Source organism: Salmo trutta, chromosome 4 (genome assembly GCF_901001165.1).
Source record: "Salmo trutta chromosome 4, fSalTru1.1, whole genome shotgun sequence".
NCBI lineage: Eukaryota > Metazoa > Chordata > Actinopteri > Salmoniformes > Salmonidae > Salmo > Salmo trutta.
In genome coordinates this window covers 18895855-18918088 of record NC_042960.1, presented here as the reverse complement: position 1 = coordinate 18918088, position 22234 = coordinate 18895855, and the positions used below count along the sequence as shown (strand labels likewise).

General features: G+C 41.1%; 1 protein-coding gene across 6 annotated transcripts; it reads right to left on the bottom strand.

Moving 5' to 3' along the window:
• Positions 1–883: 883 nt before the first annotated feature.
• Positions 884–17563, bottom strand: LOC115191974 (SLAM family member 5-like). Of its 6 annotated transcripts, none has more exons than XR_003877817.1 (6): positions 17225–17563; positions 5088–5405; positions 4723–5004; positions 4487–4604; positions 4002–4072; positions 884–1630 (listed from the first exon to the last, which is right to left on the bottom strand). XR_003877817.1 is itself a non-coding variant. In XM_029750041.1 (6 exons), exons 1-6 carry the CDS (start codon positions 17292–17294, stop codon positions 1493–1495), a joined length of 1014 nt encoding a protein of 337 aa, XP_029605901.1. In that variant the 5' UTR covers positions 17295–17432; the 3' UTR covers positions 884–1492. The 6 variants fall into 6 exon arrangements, 5 of the variants coding, with proteins under 5 accessions (XP_029605901.1, XP_029605902.1, XP_029605905.1 ...); XM_029750041.1 differs by having other exon boundaries at positions 4470–4604; positions 17225–17432; XM_029750042.1 differs by having other exon boundaries at positions 4491–4604; positions 17225–17427.
• Between the last annotated feature and the right edge of the window lie 4671 nt (positions 17564–22234).

Here is a 22234-nt window from a genome sequence, read left to right as displayed (position 1 = left end):
TGGTCAAGAACTACAGGAAACTTATTATCTCTGTAATTGCAAACAAAGGTTTCTGTACCAAATATTAAGTTCTGCTTTTCTGATGTATCAAATACTTATGTCATGCAAATTAATGACTTAAAATCATACAATGTGATTTTCTCGATTTTTGTTTTAGATCCCATCTCTCACAGTTGAAGTGTACCTATGATAAAAAATTACAGACCTCTACATGCTTTGTAAGTAGGAAACACTGCTGATTTTGCAGGTTATCAAATACTTGTTCTCCCCACTGTATATACAGTGGCTGCACTAATGTAGATAGAGCACGACATGCTCTGATAGGAGTGTCACGACTGTCTGAAGGATCGGACCAAAATGCAGCGTGTTCGTAGTTCCACATTTATTTATTCCGTGAAACTAAATGCTATACACTTGAAACACAAACAACAAAACGTGCCGCAGAGAGAAACACACTACTCAAAAGATAATCACCCACAAACACAGGTGGGACAAACAATTGAAATATGACCTCCAATTTGAGGTAACGAGGATCAGCTGCCTCCAATTGGAGATCAACCCAAACACCAACATAGAAATACAAAACTAGAAACTGAACATACAAAAACAAACAGAAAATATCAACTTACTATGGTCAGGACGTGACAAAGAGAGTGTACAGTGTCTGCAGGAAAAAGTGATTGTATTCTTAAGGGAGGATGTGCTACATAGATAAGAACAACCAATAAATGCTCCATCATAATAAACGAAACAAGCTAATGAAGAGCTACAATTTAGCCCAGACCTACCTTTTGTGAAAAGCGTTAAGAGGAAAATGTCACTCAAGATCAAATGGCAAATCAAGATCTATCCCTCAGCAAGTTTTTTTCAATACAACACATGGTGAAAGGAAAACATTTATTTATGGACCTTTTGTTTCTAAAGGAGCCTAACAGCCATTGGTTCTAAGGAGTAGGTGCCTTTATCTGAAACGCCTTCTTTTTTTATATTATGTACACAGCTGCTATCCGCTGGCAAGCTAAACAATGACCAGCTCAAAAGATACAGGGGAGGCACCTACATTTAAACAGAACAGACAATATTGAAAATAAGCTTTGGCACAGCAGTAGCATTGCAAACACACTAGTGAATTGTTTTAAAAGATATGTTCCATTTGTTTTAACCAATACATTGGGATTTGGGACAAAAGACACTTGAAAAGAGGGATTATCCCGACCCTGCTATTTACTCAATGCATAGTTATGGAATTGGTCCTCATCAGTGGATGTCATCGAGGCCTCTATTTGACAGAAGGTCTGTGAGAATGACCTACAAAGAATGCCTGAAATTATAACATCAGCGCAACAGTTCCAGGGGATTTTTCTCCCATAACAACTGTGCCTCTAAAAGGTTGTTAGAATGAATATTTTTTTTTACTTTCATTTTGTTTCAACGTCCTCTTTATGATAAACCGTCCTCTACAGAATGTGAGTTATCCCACCGTTTTTCTCCTTCATGCTGTGTCAACATCCCCGCTGCCAGCCATGCGATGTAACATGAGTGTATCATAAACTGATGTCAGGGTACACAACTCCAATTCTGGTATATCTGTTCTGTGCGACTCCAATTCCGGTAAATCTGTTCGCTCCTCCTAGGCAGGGGGAGGGAAGGACAGAGAGGGACAGGGAAAGAAGGGGCAGAGAGAGGGGGAGATAAGAGGTTAGGAAAGTAACACAATTAAAAAAGGATGTTATGCTTCTTCATTATAAACGTTGTGCCAGAGGAAGGAAACAGGATACGCCTGACACTCTCTTGTCTCATCAGTGTTGCCAACTCCTCAGTAAGGAAAGTAGCTATTGGCTGTCCTAAAAGTCGCTAAATGACGTAGTCACCTAATTTGCCATGTGCATGTAATTGTGATGGACGCTGTAGGAGAGGAATACGTCGTGGAAGAGACAAAAAGTGAGTAAAAAACACCCTAAATATGTTTAGAACTACAAATGAGCAAGCTGCAGAGTGGCACACACATCAAATAAGAACCAGATATTTGAGGCCATACTCCTCCTTCAGCACATTTTGGACCCCATTGTTAATCCCCGTCATAACAGAGGCATTGTCAGTCCCTATCCCCAGGAGTTTCTCTTTTTTAAGACCACACTTCGAGGAAAGCCACAACAGCACGGGCTATAGATTTGGCATCTCCTCCCTCCAACTCAACAAGCCCCAGAAATGTTGATACAATTGTCTGCTTGGTGCCACTAAAGTACCTTATCACAACCCCCAGCTCCTTAGAAATACTTACATCCGTGGACTCATCGAGGAAGAGGCTGAAACGCTGGTCTCCCACATCTGCGACCAACTTTTTCAGAAAGTATGGTGCTAGAACACCATTAATAATTTCTGTGTACTTTGTCCTGTGCATTTTGAAGTGGGTAGCAGCAGTGGAGTCTGAGAAAGCAGCTCTACATGCTTCTCCAATGTGATCACATGCCAGCGTGGAACAGTGTTCAGCGATAGCTAATGCCATGGTGGCCTCAGCCTTTTTTGCAGAGTCAATTTTTTTTAACCATAAATGGCAGCTTGTTTTGGGTGGAACTGTTATAAGGCTTTGTCTTTCGAGTATGTTTTTGAGTTGTCATGTGTTTTTTTACATCACTATGTTTGGCGTAGAAATCAGCCCGTGTATCATCTCCAATAAATGGTTTCAACCAGCCTTTGAAGCTAGAAGTTTAGCTTATGTCACAGAGAGGCACACACACACAGTACACAAGGTGAGTAAGTGACTGAGGCTGTGTGAGTCAAATGCAGTGATTTATTTTAGACAAAGAACCTTTTACATTTACATCCCGCCCTGAATGCCGGGATGAATCGCGCAGCGGCGGCTTTCCGCATGCGCGATTCATTTGCAGTCTGGACGCGGAGGGGTGAACATCTCTTGCTCTGACTGCATCTGGGAGCGCCTGCTGCGCGAGGACTTGGCCGCCTGTGAGTGCTTTGGGATGGGGTGGGGCGCACGGCAGCACCCGCTGCTCGTTGAGAAGAGTAAGAACGATATGCGCTTTCACATCAGAGTCTCCAAAAGTTTCCAATGACACAAGAAAAAGTCGCTAGATTTGTCGTTAGTCGATTTTTTGAAAATGTGTCGCTAGAGGGGTCTAAATATCGCTAAATATAGCGACCAAGTCACTAAGTTGGCAACACTGTGTCTACTCTCATTGTTCTGCAGTAAGTAACTCAACAGTCAACACAGCACTAGAACCTTTTCTACAGCTAGTGGGAGGAATCACGAAGCCTTACTTTAAAAGTCCACAGACTTTGCAAATACTGTAAAAGACTAAAGGCATTACTAATCAGATGTTATTTGTCACATGCGCCGAATACAACAGGTGTAGACCTTACAGTGAAATGCTTACTTACTGTACAAGCCCTTAACCAACAATGCAGTTTTAAGAAAAATAAGTGTTAAGTAAAAAATAGATAAGTGATTTTTTTGTTGTTGAAGTTACAAATAATTAAAGTGCAGCAGTAAAAGAACAATAGCAAAGATATACAGGGGGTACCGGTACAGAGTGAATGTGCGGGGGCACCGGTTATTCGAGGATTGAGGTCGTATGTATATGTAGGTAGAGTTAAAGTGACTATGCATAGATAATAAACAGGGTGTAGCAGCAGCGTAAAGGGGGGGGGGGGGGGGGGGGGGCAATGCAAATAGTCTGGGTAGCCATTTGATTAGCTGTTCAGGAGTCTTATGGCTTGGGGGTAGAAGCTGTTAAGTAGTCTTTTGGACCTAGACTTGGTGCTCCGGTACACCATATGTGCTGTGTGGATTCTAATTGTGCAACCAAACCATATCATATGGGCAAAACTGGTTGCATTGACATCAGGCCGGGTATCAAACTCAGGTGGTCTGTGCAACTCAAGACCACATTAACCCACTGACACAGAGCTAAAGCCTACAGTTGTAGACATGAGGGCTGCAAAAGCTGCTGTATTGTCAATCAGCCTGTAGCATTTTTACTAACCTGATTATCTGTTCGTTTTTTAGGAGTTATTGTTGCATACTCAATGTCAGCTTGCACTCTTTCAGATGAATCTATGAAGACAAATAAAGTAAAGTAAATATAGGGCTAGGGTGAAGTGTGACTAACTGACAGAGACATACAGACGCTCACCCCCCTGGAAAGGTTCTGTAAACACTCTGATCTCTGTACTTGCAGTCATTTTGGTGTCAGATAAGCCAAGCTATTCAAGTGATCATTGTCAGAGAGCGTGTGTGTGCCTTCTGCTTTTTCAACATTTAGAGAAGTTGTCTGGGATAACGACACTGTCTGACCAAGCAGAGGAAGTGTGGAAGATATGACACTTTATTTGACCTGCATGCTGTGTTTAAGCAAACATTTCCAACCTTTTCCAAAACACTACCCTTGATTGTAATAATTTTTTGATAAAAAAGGCTAAGCATGTTTTGACTTTGGGAAGTGACCTCACACCTCTAAAAGTTAAATACCTGCCTTGTGAGTGTCCATTTCTTCTCTTCTTTAGAGAGATTGCAAGTCCAACCAGCCCTGAAGCAACCAAAACGCAGATTACTGCAATAAGCATACCCCGAGTCATCCCATCACTGTCTGAAATAAATAAAACACAAGGAAATTATTTTTGTAAAATATATTTTGAATGAGCTCAACTACACTTCACTTGGTAATTGCTATTTTCTGGATGGTTTTAATTCAAAATGTCTCTTACCTACATCATTAGGATGACCATCTTCACTGCAACATTTTGGGACATGAACTGTCTCATTGCTGACAGGGTTAGCAGCCACACAGCTGTAGGTGGAGTTGTAGTCCTTTCCCTCTACCTCCAAATGGAGAGATAGATCAGTGGTGAGATCAGGAATGCTGGTCTGGTTTAGTATTTCCTCTCCCCTGTACAAGGTCAAGGTCACCTCTTTTTCGTTGTCCACAGAACACACCACACTACAGGAGCTGCTGTCACAGTCTCTCAACTGAGGTTTGGAAACAACATCTGGAAGAAAAAATATGAATAATTTGAAATTGCAAACTATATTAAATGTTTTTGTAATATACAACACACACACACACACTTACTGTACACAGTGAGCACAAATTTTGTATTTATTTTCCCTTCATCTGTATTCTCCAGAGTATAAACCCCAGCATCGTCTATCTGAAGGTCTGACAGAGTGAAGTATCTTGTAACATTGTTCAAGTGGAGGCGGTTTTTAAATCTCTTCTCAAGGGTGATGTTGCCTTCTTTACCAGGGTACACATTTGCAATAGAGCCAAGGTCTCCAAAAAGTAAATTGCCAGACTTGATCACCCTCTCTGGAAAAGAGAAAGACTGTCCCACGATGCCTTTCACCTGCTGCGTCTCAGACTGGACTGTTTGCTGAGAAGCACAGAGAACTGTGGAAAGAGAGAGACTCAAAATCAACACAATGACTGCAGTCACACACTAAATCTCACAATACCTGGATAAGTGTTTAACATGTCAGTAACCACATCCATATGATATTGTGATCTGATGTCAGACTGCACTGAAGATGACAATGACATTCAATCATTAGTACATTTTTTCTGCACGTCTATAATGTAGTCGTCTGGAATGACACTACTGACTTGAGTATCTCAGTCCTTCTTAGTTATTTACAGGCCTAATGTGATGGTTGGGGTCAGGAAATAATTGTTACGACTAGTAGTTGAATATTTTGTCAGAAATTAAGTTCACATGGAAATGCATTCTCTGAGTGAGGGAAGTTCTTCCCCAATTGACTGTTGTTTTTCCCTAAAATAAAAGGCAAGGATATCACCGAAAAAGCACATGACATACCTACACGTACGCTACGGTCACAAGACGCAGGCCTCCTAATTGTCCCTAGAATTTCTAAGCAAACGGCTGGAGGTATGGAATGGTCTGCCTACCCATGTGAGAGACGCAGACTCAGTCTCAACCTTTAAGTCTGTACTGAAGACTTATCTCTTCAGTAGGTCCTATGATTAAGTATAGTCTGGCCCAGGAGTGTGAAGGTGAACGGAAAGGCTGGAGCAACAAACCGCCCTTGCTGTCTCTGCCTTGCCGGTTCCCCTCTTTCCACTGGGATTCTCTGCCTTTAACCCTATTACAGGGGCTGAGTCACTGGCTTACTGGTGTTCTTCCATGCCGTCCATGGGAGGGGTGCGTCACTTGAGTGGGTTGAGTCACTGACGTGGTCTTCCTGTCTGGGTTGGCGCCCCCCCCTTGGGTTGTGCCATGGCGGAGATCTTTGTGGGCTATACTCGGCCTTGTCTTAGGACGGTAAGTTGGTGGTTGTAGACATCCCTCTAGTGGTGTGGGGGCTGTGCTTTGGCAAAGTGGGTGGGGTTATATCCTGCCTGTTTGGCCCTGTCCGGGGGTATCATCGGATGGGGCCACAGTGTCTTCTGATCCCTCCTGTCTCAGCCTCCAGTATTTATGCTGCAGTAGTTTATGTGTCGGTGAGCTAGGGTCAGTCTGTTACATCTCGGAGTATTTCTCTTGTCTTATCCGGTGTCCTGTGTGAATTTAAATATGCTCTCTCTAATTCTCTCTTTCTCTCTTTCTTTCTCTCGGAGGACCTGAGCCCTAGGACCATGCCTCAGGACTACCTGGCATGATGACTCCTTGCTGTCCCCAGTCCACCTGGCCATGCTGCTGCTCCAGTTTCAACTGTTCTGCCTGCGGCTACGGAACCCTGACCTGTTCACCGGACGTGCTTGTTGCACCCTCGACAACTACTATGATTATTATTATTTGACCATGCTGGTCATTTATGAACATTTTAACATCTTGACCATGTTCTGTTATAATATCCACTCGGCACAGCCAGAAGAGGACTGGCCACCCCTCATAGCCTGGTTCCTCTCTAGGTTTCTTCCTAGGTTTTTGGCCTTTCTAGGGAGTTTTTCCTAGGGAGTTTTTCCTAGCCACCGTGCTTCTTTCACATGCATTGCTTGCTGTTTGGGGTTTTAGGCTGGGTTTCTGTACAGCACTGTACAGCACTGTACAGCACTGAGATTTCAGCTGATGTACGAAGGGCTATATAAATAAATTTGATTTGATTTGATGACTTTACAGAGAGATTTCATTACCACCTAACATAATTAAATAGCCTAGATCGTATCATTTGAATTTCAGGGTCAGAGGAACATTTCAGCATGATAGAGGACTATTGTAGGCATTAGCCTATGTGTTATATGTTGAAACAAGGTTTTGTGTTGAGAACACAGAAAAATAGATCAGGGGCATGATGGTTGTCCATCTAGCAGTAGGAAAGAGGCAGGAATTCTGTACATATGGACACTGCAAAAATATTCTGATTATAAGCATCTGTAGCCTGTAGAAATGTGTCTGCTAAATTACTCAAATGTAATTATCTAGACAGATGTAATGTATATCAATAATCAGTGGTGTAAAAAGTATCCAATTATCATACCTAAATAAAAGTAAACATAACAAATTTGTCACCCAGTAAAATAATACTTGAGTAAAAGTGTAAGTATCAGAAGTATGAATAATTTCAAATTCCTTATTTTAAACAAACCAGACCATATTATTTTATTTATGGATAGCCAGAGACACTCCAACACACACATAATTTACAAACTAAGCATTTGTGTTTAGTGAGTTCGCCAGATCAGAGGCAGTAGGGATGACCAGGCATGTTCTCTTGATAAGTGCATGCATGTGACTTTTTTTGGTCCTGTTAAGCATTCAAAATGTAATGAGTACTTTTGGGTGTCAGGGAAAATATATTGAGTAAAACGTATATTATTTTCTTCAGGAATGTAGTAGAGTAAAAGTAGTCAGAAATAGAAATAGTAAAGTAAAGTACAAATACTCCCAAAAACTACTTAAGTACTTTACACCACTGTCAATAATACACATATTTTTTTTCCTAAATAAAAAAGTGCTAACTGCAAAAGATTTCAAGGTTTTAGGCACAGCTGCAGGTTGTAGTTGAGGGTGGGGATTATGCTATTTTTTTCATTGACGGAGGGTGGACGTTTTTTCCCCCTGCACTACAGACGGCTATATCGGCCCGCTAATACACGACTACTTTTGTGAAAAAAATCCATATCTTTTTTCCCCCTTCTGATTTTTCAGGGGGTGCTGCAGCACCCCTACTTCTCACGACTATGGTTTAAGGTGTTGAGTAAGGTAGAACAAATGTTTCAGTGTCACGTATGCGGCAGGTGGGCTCAATTAGGCATTAGGTTACCCAGGTCATTAGCTTAATAATCTGGTTATTGGCTCATAGGCCCAACAGCATGTTATTGGGCTTGTACAGTAACAACTTTTCAGTATTAGTTCTACAGGTGAATAGAAGAAAACTCATGCACACCCTGCGAACATAATGTATTTGTCCTCCAATAGCGAACTGTATATATTGTCTATCTGAATATGTGACTGTGTCTCTGCTTGTGAACACAGACTCGTTTCCTTTCCCATCAGTCTGTCACATCATGTGGTCTGCTTTTTCTGTCACATTAGTGGTTTGAGAAGCATCCCCCCACAGTCTTCCCTGCGTACACAGAGTCCCGTCTCACACGCAGGCCTACTGTATGTGGTGAAATGTTTCCACTGCAATGAATATGTTCCACTGCAGCGAACAGAATAGTTCTCAGTAATGCTAAACGTCTACCTGTGACTCTTATAATTCTTACAGTTGTTAGATCAATGTAGTAGACCTGCTAGGGGTCTTTGGATTTCTAAAAATGAAAGTGAAATTGCACAGGGAAAAGGAAGGCTATTTTGCATGGGTGGGTAGGCCTAGGAGTGTAACTACACATTTTCCACATTGTTTTCACATTCTCTAAGCAAATTATCTATACAAATTGGTGATGAGACAATGAACATTGTGGTGATAGCCTCCCCAGTGTTGCATGTTCTTCAGCACAAGGAAGCTAGCCTCCGGCTTACATACTCAAGAGACTTGATAATAAAGTATGTATACGGTTTAAGCCTAATATCTTTCTGTGTTTATGTCTCACCCACACATACTCACATACCAAAGTCTTGTTCGTTTAGGATAAACATACTTCTCAGCATCGCCATAGGGATTGTAACAAAGGATAGACAACACACAGATAGCGACTTATGTGAAGAAAAACAATTAAAAAAAAGTATGCAATGGTTGAGGGGCTATTTCTGCAGCTGGCTACTGTAACAGTAAAGCTGACAACAATTAACAACAAAGCATTGGCTATGCCATCAACTTGTAACTCACTGCAATTGTGAAACTGCAGTTACAGTATTTGCAGTATAATGGTTATTTTGAATGAGCAACTGCAGTATAACTGCAAAATAACCAGTGTTAGGACATAACCACTACACCAGGGGTTAGGCAACCATGGTCCTGGAGTGACGCAGGCTATTCATGTTTTTCATTTAACCAACCTGGAAGGACAGGTGTGTTGAATTTAGGTAATAACTGAACTGATCAATTAGCTCAGCTGGTCAGGTGTGGTGCCTAGTTGGAACAAAAAAACAGAAGAGGGTTGCCTACCCCTGTACTACACAATTACTGAATTGTACAGGATAATATAATATAAACCCTGCAGTTACAAAAGTGACTCTAACTGTGTTATTTTGGACGCAGCTATTGCAGTAGCCATATAATAAAACAGCATGTGCAACTGCACAACTGCAATGATTTCTGTAGGGAAATATATTTCTCAATGGAAAATTACAGATAATTTCAAAACATCAGTTATGAGTTACTGAGTTATTGTTCCAAGAGTAGCTGGTAAAATGATGAGCTCCTAATATCTAGTATTAAGATATCATATTTCAAATGATTGAGGAATTGTACATTTGAGAAAAACAAGTGGGTGAAAGATAAAGAAGGATTAAGAATACAACATCGGAAGACAACTTTTATCCTGATAACTCAACTGGATAGCTAACAAGCTAACAGTTGTTTACACGTTGCTAAGAGTTTCTAGCTACTGGCTACCTGCTGCTAGCTAACAAATAACAAAAAGGACAATGAAAAAGGACAAAGGACAGGAAAACTAGTACCTAAACCTACACAACCAAGAGAAAACAATTCAGACAGAAAACAATCGAGGTAGGCTTTGTTTACATTCAGAAACATCTAGCTACAACTAGCCAAGTGCAAACCAGCTGTAACATATACTGTATCCAGCTGTAATAAACTCAGATGGATACATTTACAAGCCCATACTCAGCAACCTTACAATCCAAAATGCAGAAGGTATTGCCAGTGAAGCAGGGAGGAAAAAATATATACAAAGAGCACGCAGATACCCTAAGAGCAGAATTTATGCAACAAAAGTACAAAGAAATCAAGGTGGATCTTCTCATTTTCATTGAACGTCCAAATGCTTGGCATGCAGCCCTGCACAAGGCAAACAAACAACTTAAAATGTGTGGAAACAAGACCATGAGACAATTGTATGTGGACACAAACCCAACATGTAATATTAATATGTATAATAACAGAACAGTACTGATCCGAGGCTCTGAGGCGCTGAGGTCTTATAGGCAAAAACTCAAGCACGATGCACCAGTGACGAGAACCATTCAACGCTGGTCCGACCAATCGGAAGCAACGCTTCAAGATTGATTTGATCGCGCGGACTGGAATATTTTCCGGTCAGCCTCAGAGAACAACATCAACCTATACGCTGACTCGGTGAGTGCATTTATAAATAAGTGCATTGGAGATGTCGTACGCTCTGTAACCATTAAAACCTACCCTAACCAGAAACCGTGGATGGATGGATGGCGGAATTTGAGCAAAACTGAAAGCGTGATCTACCGCATTAACCTTGAAAAGATGTCTGGGAATATGACTTAATATAAACAGTGTAGTTATTCCCTCCGCAAGGCAATCAAACAAGCGGAATGCCAGTACAGGGACAAGGTAGAGTCGCAATTAAACGGCTCAGACACAAGACGTATGTGGCAGGGTGTACATGAAATCACGGACTACAAACAGAAAACCAGCCACGTCACGGACACCGACGTCACGCTTCCAGACAAACTAAACACCTTCTTTGACTGCTTTGAGGAAAGTACAGTGCCATCGTCATGGCCCGCTAACAAGGACTGCACCCTCCCCTCTCCTTCTCCGTACCTGAACAGAGTAAAACATTTAAACGTGTTAAACCACGCAAGGCTGATGGCCCAGACGGCATCCCTAGATGTGTCCTCAGAGCATGCGCAGACCAGCTGGCTGGTGTGTTTACGGACATATTCAATTGTTCCCTATCCCAGTCTGTTGTCCCCACATACTTCAAGATGGCTACCATTGTTCCTGTACCCAAGAAGGAAAAAATAACTGAACTAAATGACTGAACTAGCTGAACTAGCACTCACTTCTGTCATCACAAAGTGCTTTTAGCGACTAGTCAAGGATCATATCACCTCCACCTTACCGGCCACCTTGGACCCACTTCAGTTTGCATACCGCCCCAACAAATCAAATCGTATTAGTCACATACGCCAAATACAACAGATGTAGACCTTACAGTGAAATGCTTACTTACGAGCCCCTAACCAACAATGTAGTTTCAAAAAAATAATAAGATATAAGAATAAGAGATACATGTAAACAGTAATTAAAGAGCAGCAGTAAAATAACAATAGACTATATACAGGGGGTACCGATACAGAGTCAATGTGTGGTTGCACCAGTTAGTTGACGTAGTATGTACATTTAGGTGGTTATTAAAGTGACAATGCATAGATGATAACAACAGAGAGTAGCAGCAGTGTAAAGAGGGGGGGGGGGAATGCAAATAGTCTGGGTAACCATTTAATTAGATGTTCAGGAGTCTTATGGCTTTTAGAAGCCATAAGTCCAAGAGGCTGTTTAGAAGCCTCTTGGACCTATACTTGACGCTCCGGTACCGCTTGCCATGTGGTAGCAGAGAGAACAGTCAATGACTAGGGTGGCTGGAGTCTTTAACAATTTTTAGGGCCTTCCTCTGACACCGCCTGGTATAGAGGTCCTGGAAGACCGGGAGCTTGGCCCCAGTGATGTACTGGGCCATACACACTACCATACACACTACTCTGTAGTGCCTTGCGGTCGGAGGCAGAGCAGTTGCCATACCAGGCAGTGATGCAACCAGTCAGGATGCTCTCGATGGTGCAGATGTAGAACCTTTTGAGGATCTGAGGACCCAGGCCAAATCTTTTCAGTCTCCTGAGTGGGAATAGGTTTTGTCGTGCCCTCTTCACGACTATCTTGGTGTGCTTGGACCATATTAGTTTGTTGGTGATGTGGGCACCAGGGAACTTGAAGCTCTCAACCTGCTCCACTACAGCTCCGTCGATGAGAATGGGGGCGTGCTTGGTAATTTTTTCCCTGTAGTCCACAATCATCTCCTTTTGTCTTGATCACGTTGAGGGAGAGGTTGTTGTCCTGGCACCATACGGCCAGGTCTCTGACCTCCTCCCTATTGGCTGTCTCAGTGATCAGGCCTACCACTGTTGTGTCATCTGCTAATTTAATGACGGTGTTGGAGTCGTGCCTGGCCGTGCAGTCATGAGGGAACAGGGAGTACAGGAGGGGACTGAGCACGCACCCCTGAAGGGCCCCTGTGTTGAGGATCAGCGTGGCAAAGGTGTTGTTACCTACCCATACCACCTGTTGGTGGCCCATCAGGAAGTCCAGTTGCAGATGGAGGTGTTTAGTCCCAGGGTCCTTAGCTTATTGATGAGCTTATGTGTTCCTTTTATCCAGGTGGAAAAGGGCAGTGTGGAGTGCAGTAGAGATTGCATCATCTGTGGATCTGTTGGGGTGGTATGCAAATTGGAGTGGGTTTAGGGTTTCTAGGATGATGGTATTGATATGAGCCATGGCCAGCCTTTCAAAGCACTTCATGGCAACAGACGTGAGTGCTACGGGTCGGTAGTCATTTAGGCAGGTTACCTTAGTGTTCTTGGGCACAGGCACTATGGTGGTCTGCTTAAAACATGTTGGTATTACAGACTCGGACAGGGAGAGGTTGAAAATGTCAGTGAAGACACTTGCCAGTTGGTCAGCGCATGCTCGCAGTACACGTCCTGGTAATGCATCTGGCCCTGTGAATGTTGACCTGTCTAAAGGTCTTACTCACATCGGCTGCGGAGAGCGTGATCACAGTCTTCTGGAACAGCTGGTGCTCTCATGCATGTTTCAGTGTTATTTGCCTCTAAGTAGTTTAGCGCGTCTGGTATGCTCGTGTCATTGGGCAGCTCTCGGCTATGCTTCCCTTTGTAGTCTGTAATGGTTTGCAAGCCCTGCCACATCCGACGAGCGTCAGAGCCGGTGTGGAACAATTTGATCTCAGTCCTGTTTTGACGATTTGCCTGTTTGATTGTTAGTCGGAGGGCATAGCGGGATTTCTTATAAGCTTCCGGGTTAGAGTCCCGCTCCAGGTCCACAGACGATGCAATCGCCATCACACTGCACACTTCCCTATCCCATCTGGACAAAAGGAATACCTATGTAAGAATGCTGTTCATTGACTACAGCTCAGCATTCAACACCAAAGTACCCTCCAAGCCCATCATCAAGCTGCAGGCCTGGGTCTCAACCCCACCCTGTGCAACTGGGTCCTGGACTTTCTGACGGACCACCCCCAGGTGGTGAAGGTAGGAAACAACATCTCCACTTCACTGACCCTCAACACTGGGTCCCCACAAGGGTGTGGCTCAGCCCCCTCCTGTACTCCCTGTTTACTCACGACTGCGTGGCCATGCACGCCTCCAACTCAATCATCAAGTTTGCAGATGACACAACAGTAGAGGGCTTGATTACCAACAACGACTTGGAGTGTTGTGTCAGGAAAACAACCTCACTCAACGTCAACAAAACAAAGGAGATGATTGTGGACTTTAGGAAACAGCAGAGGGAGTTAGTGACCTAATTAGTGACCTCAAGTGACCCGCAGCCACTTGAGCTCTGGGGGCCCATGCGCCTGTCATCGATGCCCATTTAATTTATATTATTCATTTTGACAGTAACCTTCCAAAAAGTAATTCATAAACCGTCTTAATTTCCATACGTAATAGGAAGTTAAGCGTATGTTTCTTGGGCTTCAGGAATGTGGCTGAAAAAGCGAAAACTAAACTGATTGAAAGTATAAGGAGATATCAGTGAACAAATGTCGTCAAGGCTATGATGGTGACAGTACAATGAGTGGAGCTTACTCAGTGATGGGGAAAGTTCCCAATATCATACTTGAGTAAAAGTAAAGCTACCTTAATAGAAGATTAAAGTGAAAGTCACTTAAAATACTACTTGAGTAAAAGTTTAAAAGTATTTGGATTTAAATATACATAAGTATCAAAAGTAAAGTATAAATATTGGCTCCCGAGTGGCGAAGCGGTCTAAGGCACTGCATCTCAGTTCTTGAGGCGTCACTACAGACACCCTGCGTCGATTCCAGGCTGTATCACAACCGACCGTGATTGGGAGTCAGTGTGTCCGGGATTGGCTGATGTAATCTGTCATTGTCAATAAGAATATGTTCTTAACTGACTTCCCTAGTTAAATAAAAAACATCCTTATATTAAGCAAACCAGATGGCACCATTGTCTTTTTGACGGATAGCCAGGGGCTATTTTTACAAACTAAGTATTTGTGTTTAGTGAGTCTGGATCAGAAGCAGTAGGGATGACCAGGGATGTTCTCTTGGTAAGTGCGTGAATTTGAAAATGTTCCTGTCCTGCTAAGCATTGAAAATGTAATGATAACTTTGGGGGGGGGGGTGAAGGAAAATGTATGGAGTAAAAAATATATTTAGGAATTGAGGTCGTATGTATAGGAATGTAGTGAAGTGTATGATACTTTTATCCAATGTAAAAATTACCATTTCAAATGCTGCTATATCAGACCAAATCCCGGCCTATAGGCCTATGGTTGAGACATTAAGAAGAGACAATGACAGAATAATGTTTCCGACATTGTTGGACTACTAAACAACTATTGATTTCGAACCACCAAGTCACAAAGAAAACAGGCGCTGCCTCCACTATTTCAGCACCATTTCAACTTCAGCATTCCAACATCAGATCACCTATATTTAGACTAAAACAGTGACAACTAAAACATATAAAGAACGATTTAGTCAAATCAACGTAAGCTAAATATAATGTGGCTGTCCATGGTACTGATTTCTGTGTGTGTGCGTGCTTGCATGCAAGTAGATTTTTTTTTTTGACTCACCCTCCTTGTAGAGAAACGCCAATGGCATCCTCCTCTTTCATGTGGAAACGGTCATAGTAGGCTACAGAAATGGTTTGTTGAGATTGATGTGGAAGAACTTGCACAGAGCCTGCACAGAGCCCTGACCTCAACCCCATCAAACACCTTTGGGATGAATTGGAACGCCGACTGCGAGCCCGGCCTAATTGACCAACATCAGTGCCCAACCTCACTAATGCTCTTGTGACTGAATGGAAGTAAGTCATATCAGCAATGTTCCAAAATCTAGTGGAAAGCCTTCCCAGTAGAGGGGAATCTGTTATAGCAGCAAAGGGGGACCAACTCCATATGAATGCCCATGATCTTGGAATGAGTTGTTCGACGAGCAGCTGACCACCAGTGGTGGAAAAAGTACCCAAGATACCTTAATGGAAAATGTCTCAAGTAAAAGTGAAAGTCACCCAGTAAAATACTACGTGAGTAAAAGTCCAAAAGTATTTGATTTTAAATATACTTAAGTATCAAAAGTAAATGTAATTTCAAAAATATACTTAAGTATCAAAAGTAAAAGTATAAATCATTTCAAACTCCTTATAATTTTATGGCAAACCATTTCTTGATTTTTTAAATTTACGGATAGTCAGGGGCACACACTCCAACACTCATATATAATTTACAATTGGAGCATTTGTGTTTATTGAGTCTGCCAAATCAGAGGCAGTATGGATGAGCAGGGGTGTTCTCTTGATAAGTCCTTGAATTGGACCATTTTCCTGTCCTTTTAAGCATTCAAAATGTAACGAGTACTTTTGGGTGTCAAGGAAAATGTATGTAAAAAGTACATTATCTTCTTTAGGAATGTAGTGGAGTAAAAGTAAAAGTTGTCAAAAATATAAATAGTAAAGTAAAGTACAGATACCCCAAAAAACTACTTAAAAGTATTTTTACATAAGTACTTTACACCACTGCTGACCACATACTTTTGGTCATGTAGTGTTGCTCTTATTTCTCTTGAAGGTCTTCATTCTCAGGTTTAAGACATTCAAGCGAGACACTTACACCCTAAAAACACTGTTTTTTTTGTCCCACGCTATGACCAGAGGAACATCAAATTTGTGGTGGGCTGACCAGTGACCAGACCATGACCTTTTTAACAAAGTACATTGCCTGTTCCAACGACCTGCCTGTCGCTCTTCCATCCATCTACGTGACAGACAGCCTCTGACCACATGATCACAGGAAATCACAAACATTTCCTGTTTAATGTCCCACTCGAATGTAGCTTAAATACCACTGAGTCTGAATATTATTTTTACATAATGACTTTTAGATATTGATATCCATTAAATCATTTCTTCATTTTGGGGATAAAGCCATGTCCATTGTCCTTCAATGATTCATCATGGAATTCCCAAGCCCCAACACCATAAAGTTGCATGTTTTACTATCACATCCGTAGTCATTAGCATTTTCAAACATCATGGGGCAGGCACTGTGAGCCTAAACACAGTGAACATGTGACTTCTGTCATTTGGCCAAAATTCTAATACAACACAAATTAGTTTCAAATGACAAGCTACAGTCTCAGTCTCAGAGAACGATAAAAGGTTGTCAGCCTGTTGTTTCTAAAATATTAATAATCTAAATTAGTCTATGAATCAATAAAGTATTGGCATACTCTGTAGTTGGTGTATAGATCACAAACTTTTATATCCTACACCTCTTTCTTCCCACGAAAGAGCTCTGTTTTAGAACCTACTCTCCGTTGTTATCTATCCCTTACTGTCTAATATTTGTCTAATGCTCGGACAGGATACGGGAGGATGGAGAGAGAGGAATGTTATTTTGGAATGAGTCTTAGCAATAGGCTACACACAGTGTAAATGTTGCACTGTTTAAATGATTTAGCATTTTTGAATTTGACCAATGTTACTAATTAAAACATTGAACATTTAAAAATAAAAACATTAGGCTACTTATCTATCATCTCCCACATACAATTTTAGTTAGTGCAGCAAATCAGTAAAAACAAAAGAAACATACCATTAATGACAAAATATACCAGCATGAACGTCATTCTGTCAAGCCTTCTCCATTTGAACAAATGGTTCATTTCACTAAAGCGCCAGCTGTTCAGTGGTGTGTGTTGTGAAGAACTGGAAAGATGTGATCTTGTCCTGGTACAGAGGAGAGAATAGACTCAACCAGACCAGCAGCCCTCTGTGATGTATTCATTAAGACGATTCTGTTGCAAAACGTTTCTTAAAAAGAAGGAAACAGAAAAGGGACGGACCTAACTGAATATATCCAATAGAAACTGCTGTTTTAGTTGAAACTGTTTGGGCTAATTTTTACACCCCTCGTCTCATCACCAGCCTGTCTCTCCCTCTAGAGGTAGAGAGATAACATTACAACTCCATCTACAGTGGTGTAGTTGCAAACCCTGTCAGTAATCACATCATCATCAACATCACAACAACCTGTGGAGATGGAGGCTTAGGAGAAGAAGTATGTGTGAGAAATTGGATAATCCATTACTGCCATCAGCTTTGAGCTCATTACATTATAATACCCATCCCTCTTGAGATAAATAGAGCGGTTAGTAGATTTGTTATGTAGTGACAAACCAGAGTGTAGGTTGTTAAAAACCTCTTAAGGATCCGCACCTTTTTTTCAATTTTCGCCTAAAATGACATACCCAAATCGAACTGCCTGTATCTCAGGCCCTGAAGCAAGGATATGCATGTTCTTGGTACCATTTGAAAGGAAACACTTTGAAGTTTTTGGAAATGTGAAAGGAATGTAGGAGAAAATAACACAATAGATCTAGTAAAAGATAATAAAAAGAAGAAAAAAAACATTAACTTTAATTTTTTTGTACCATCATCTTTGAAATGCAAGAGAAAGGCCATAATGTATTATTCCAGCCCAGGTGCAATTTAGATTTTGGCCACTAGATGGCAGCAGTGAAGGTGCAAAGTGTTAGACTGATCCAATGAACCATCACATTTCTGTATCAAGACTGCCCTAATGTGCCTAATTTGTTTATTAATAACTTTTCATGTTCACAATTGTGCACTCTCCTCAAACAATAGCATGGTATTATTTCACTGTAATAGCTACTGTAAATTGGACAGTGCAGTTAGATTAACAAGAATTTAAGCTTTCTGCCAATATCAGATATGTCTATGTCTTGGGAAATGTTCATGTTAATTACAAACTCATGCTAATCGCGTTAGCCTACGTTAGCTCAACCGTCCCGTGGAAGGGACACAGATTAAAGAGCAGCTTCTAGTGGAGAAAAGAGAATTTCACTGTGAACTGTTTGCAGTTTGCATTATCTTGTATGGTAGCCTTCTGTGTGCTATTGCGTGAGGTATATATGTAACAGTACTCTTCTTGCATTGTGTACAATCAATCATCGACACGAACTCCAACTTGTAACACCAGTCATGGAGCTTTATTCTGATAGGAACAGCACAAAATTGCACGTCATGCAATGCACGGCTCACCATCCAACTCTGCACTCAGGAACTGTACAAAATATACAAACCCCCCACCAGACACAGTAAGTTGCTAGCTAGTATTAGCTGGAATTCTCTACAACAAAATGCACCAAAAATATTCAGCAAAAAACACTGCATCGTATGTGTGATGTTCGAATAACATTTACAAACAAATTGATATATATTGTACATTTAAATCGTCACTTGGGAGTATAAAAATCACTTTTGATGTACAGTCCTTTGCAACCAACAACTTACCGCTGGTTTGGTGCTTGTTTACTGGGATGATTCTAACTGAAACATCCTCCCTTGTGAGCAAGCTACGCAAACCAGCCAATAAGATGCCATGTTGAGTTGGTGAAGGCAAGACAAAACTAAAACCGAAAACCCATGGCTTAACAATAAAGTGGCAAGGGGAATCACCAATATAACCCCGTTACATATACACTGAATGTACAAAATGTCAGGAAAACCTACTCTTTCCATGACATAGACAGACCAGGTGAATCCAGGTGAAAGCTATGATCTCTTGATGTCACGGTCACCTGTTAAATCCACTTCAATCAGCGTAGATGAAGGGGAGGAGACATGTTAAATAAGGATTTTTAAGCCTTGAGACAATTGAGACATGGATTGTGTATGTGTTCCATTCAAGGGGTGAATGGGTAAGACAAAAGATTTACGTGCCTTTGAACAGGGTATGGCAGTAGGTGCCAGGCGCAACGGTTAGAGTGTGTCAAGAACTGCAAAGCTGCTAGGTTTTTCACACTCAACAGTTTCACGGTGTGTATCAAGAATGGTCCACCACGCAAAGGACATCCAGCCAACTTCACACAACTGTGGGAAGCATTGGTGTCGACATGAGCCAGCATCCCTGTGGAACACTTTAAACACCTTGTAGAGTCCATGACCCGGCGAACTGAGGCTGTTCTGAGAGCAAAAGCTTGTGCAACTCAATATTAGAAAGGTGTTCCTAATGTTTTGTACACTCAGTGCCTTCAGAAAGCATTCATACCCATTGACTTATTCCACATTTTGTTGTGTTACAGACTAAATTCAAAATGGATTAAACAGATTTTTCTCCTCACCCATCTACACACAATAACCCATAATGACAGTAAAAATGTTTTTAGAAATGTTTACACATTTTTTGAAAATTAAATACAGAAATATCTAACTTACATAGGTATTCACACCCCTGAGAAATGTTTACACATTTTTTTTAAATTAAATACAGAAATATCTAACTTACATAGGTATTCACACCCCTTGTAGAAGCATCTTTGGCAGTTATTACAGCTGTGTATTTCTGGGTAAGTCTCTAAGAGCTTCTCACAGTATTTGCACATTATTCTTATTCTTCAAGCTCTGTGAAGTTAGTTGTTGATCATTGCTAGACAGACTTTTTCAAGTCTTGACATAGATTTTCAAGACGATTTAAGTGAAAACTGTTATTAGGCCACTCAGGAACATTCAATGTAGTCTTGGTAAACAACTCCAGTGTATATTTGGCCTTTTGTTCTAGGTTATTGTCCTGCTGAAAGGTGAATTTGTCTCCTAGTCTGTTGGAAATCAGACTGAACCATGTTTTCCTCTAGGATTTTGCCTGTGCTTAGCTCTACTCCATTTTAATCCTAAACAAACTTCCAAGTCCTTCCCGATGACAAGCATACCCATAACATGATGTAGCCACCACCATGCTTGGGTACTCAGTGGTACTTAGTGATGTCTTGTGTTGGATTTGCCCCAAACATAACACTTTGTACTCTGGACATAAAGTACATTTCTTTGCCTTATTGCAAACAGGATGCATGTTTTGGAATATTTTTATTCTGTTCTGGCTTTGTATTAGTATTGTGGATTAATTACAATGTTGCTTGTCCATCTTCAGTTTTCTCCTATGAAATCTATTAATGGCTCTGTAATGGTTTAAAAGTCACCATTGGCCTCATGGTGAAATCCCTGAGCGGATTCCTTCCTCTCGGTCAACTGAGTTAGGAAGGACACCTGTATCTTTGTACTGACTGGGTGTATTGATACACCATCCAAAGTGTAATTAATAACTTCACCATGCTCAAAGGGATATATTCAACGTTTGATTTTTATATTTTTACCTATCTACCAATAGGGGGCCTTCTTTGCAAGCCATTTGAAAGCCTAAATTGTCTTTGTGTTTGAAATTCACTGCTCGACTGAGGGACCTTTCAGATAATTGTATGTGTAGGGTACAGAAATGAGGTAGTCATTCAAAAAGCATGTTAAACAATATTATTGCACACAAGTCCATGCAACTTGTTCTGTGACTTGTTAAGCTAATTATTTTCTCCTGGACATATTTAGGTTTGCCATAACAAAGGGGTTGAATACTTATTGACTCAAGACATTTCAGATGTTCATTTTTAGTTATTTTGTAAAAATGTCTAACAACATAATTCCTCTTTGACATTATGGGGTGTTGTGTGTAGGCCAGTGACACAAAAACTAAATTTAATCCATTTTAAATTCAGGCTGTAACACAACAAAATGTGGAAAAAGTCAAGGGGTGTGAATACTTTCTGAAGACACTGTATATACAGTATATATAGGCCTACAGTTTCATTCAAGTTTTGGTTCTGAAAACACTGCATGTCATGTATTGTATTTGTTTTCCCCCACACAACTCCACACAGCAAATACAAGAGGCATGCAGGAAGATACTATCCTGTTATCCCAGCAGCAGACTTGGTGGTGCTCCCAGACATCTTTGCAGTATTAATCACCATAGGGAGACGTCAACACAGTTCTCTTATCCTGTACGTGTCCCTCTCAAAGAGCTGATTCTGTCTCACTCATTCTGTGTGCATTCATTCTCTCACTTCATATTCTCCAGAGAATCTTTGAATGTTGATGGATGGTGGATGACCAAACCATCCTTAGAAAAGCAGAGAGAAAAGTTGGCGAGAGAAAGTAGTTTGGTTGAAATGGAAAACCAATAGACTTGTAACACAATGCTGCTTGAAGAGTCTTTGGAATCTCCCTGATTTGAGGCTGGGCTGCAGGTGACTGAACAAAGAAAACATCTGCCTCAGGAATACGTTTGGGAGGAGCAGCCAGATTGTGGGAGGGTTGGGGGCCTGTGTGGGGTAACCAGAGATCTGTGAAAGCTAGAAGATTTTACTTGGAAGGGGTGGGTGGGATAAACAAGCTGCGTGGGGGATTAAGATTTAATGTTTAAATGAAAAATGTACCCCGTCCACAATCAGACATACAGTGCTGAATGTATCATCAATATCATATTTGCATATAACTTTACTGGTCTCTGACTCTCTCATTCCCTTCATGGTGTGTGTTGCAATACACTAAAAGTAGCATTGTGTATTATTGTTTAGCTGTAATATGACTTGACATACAGTAGAATAACTGTTGTAAAGAAAAGTAAATCCAACAATTTGTAATAATATGTAGATATTTTTGCTTTCATAATAACACTGGAAAAAATATTTATTTTCAAAGTGTTATTCAGAAGGTTGTTGTGGTTGATCTCATGTGTTTACATTGAATAGGATAT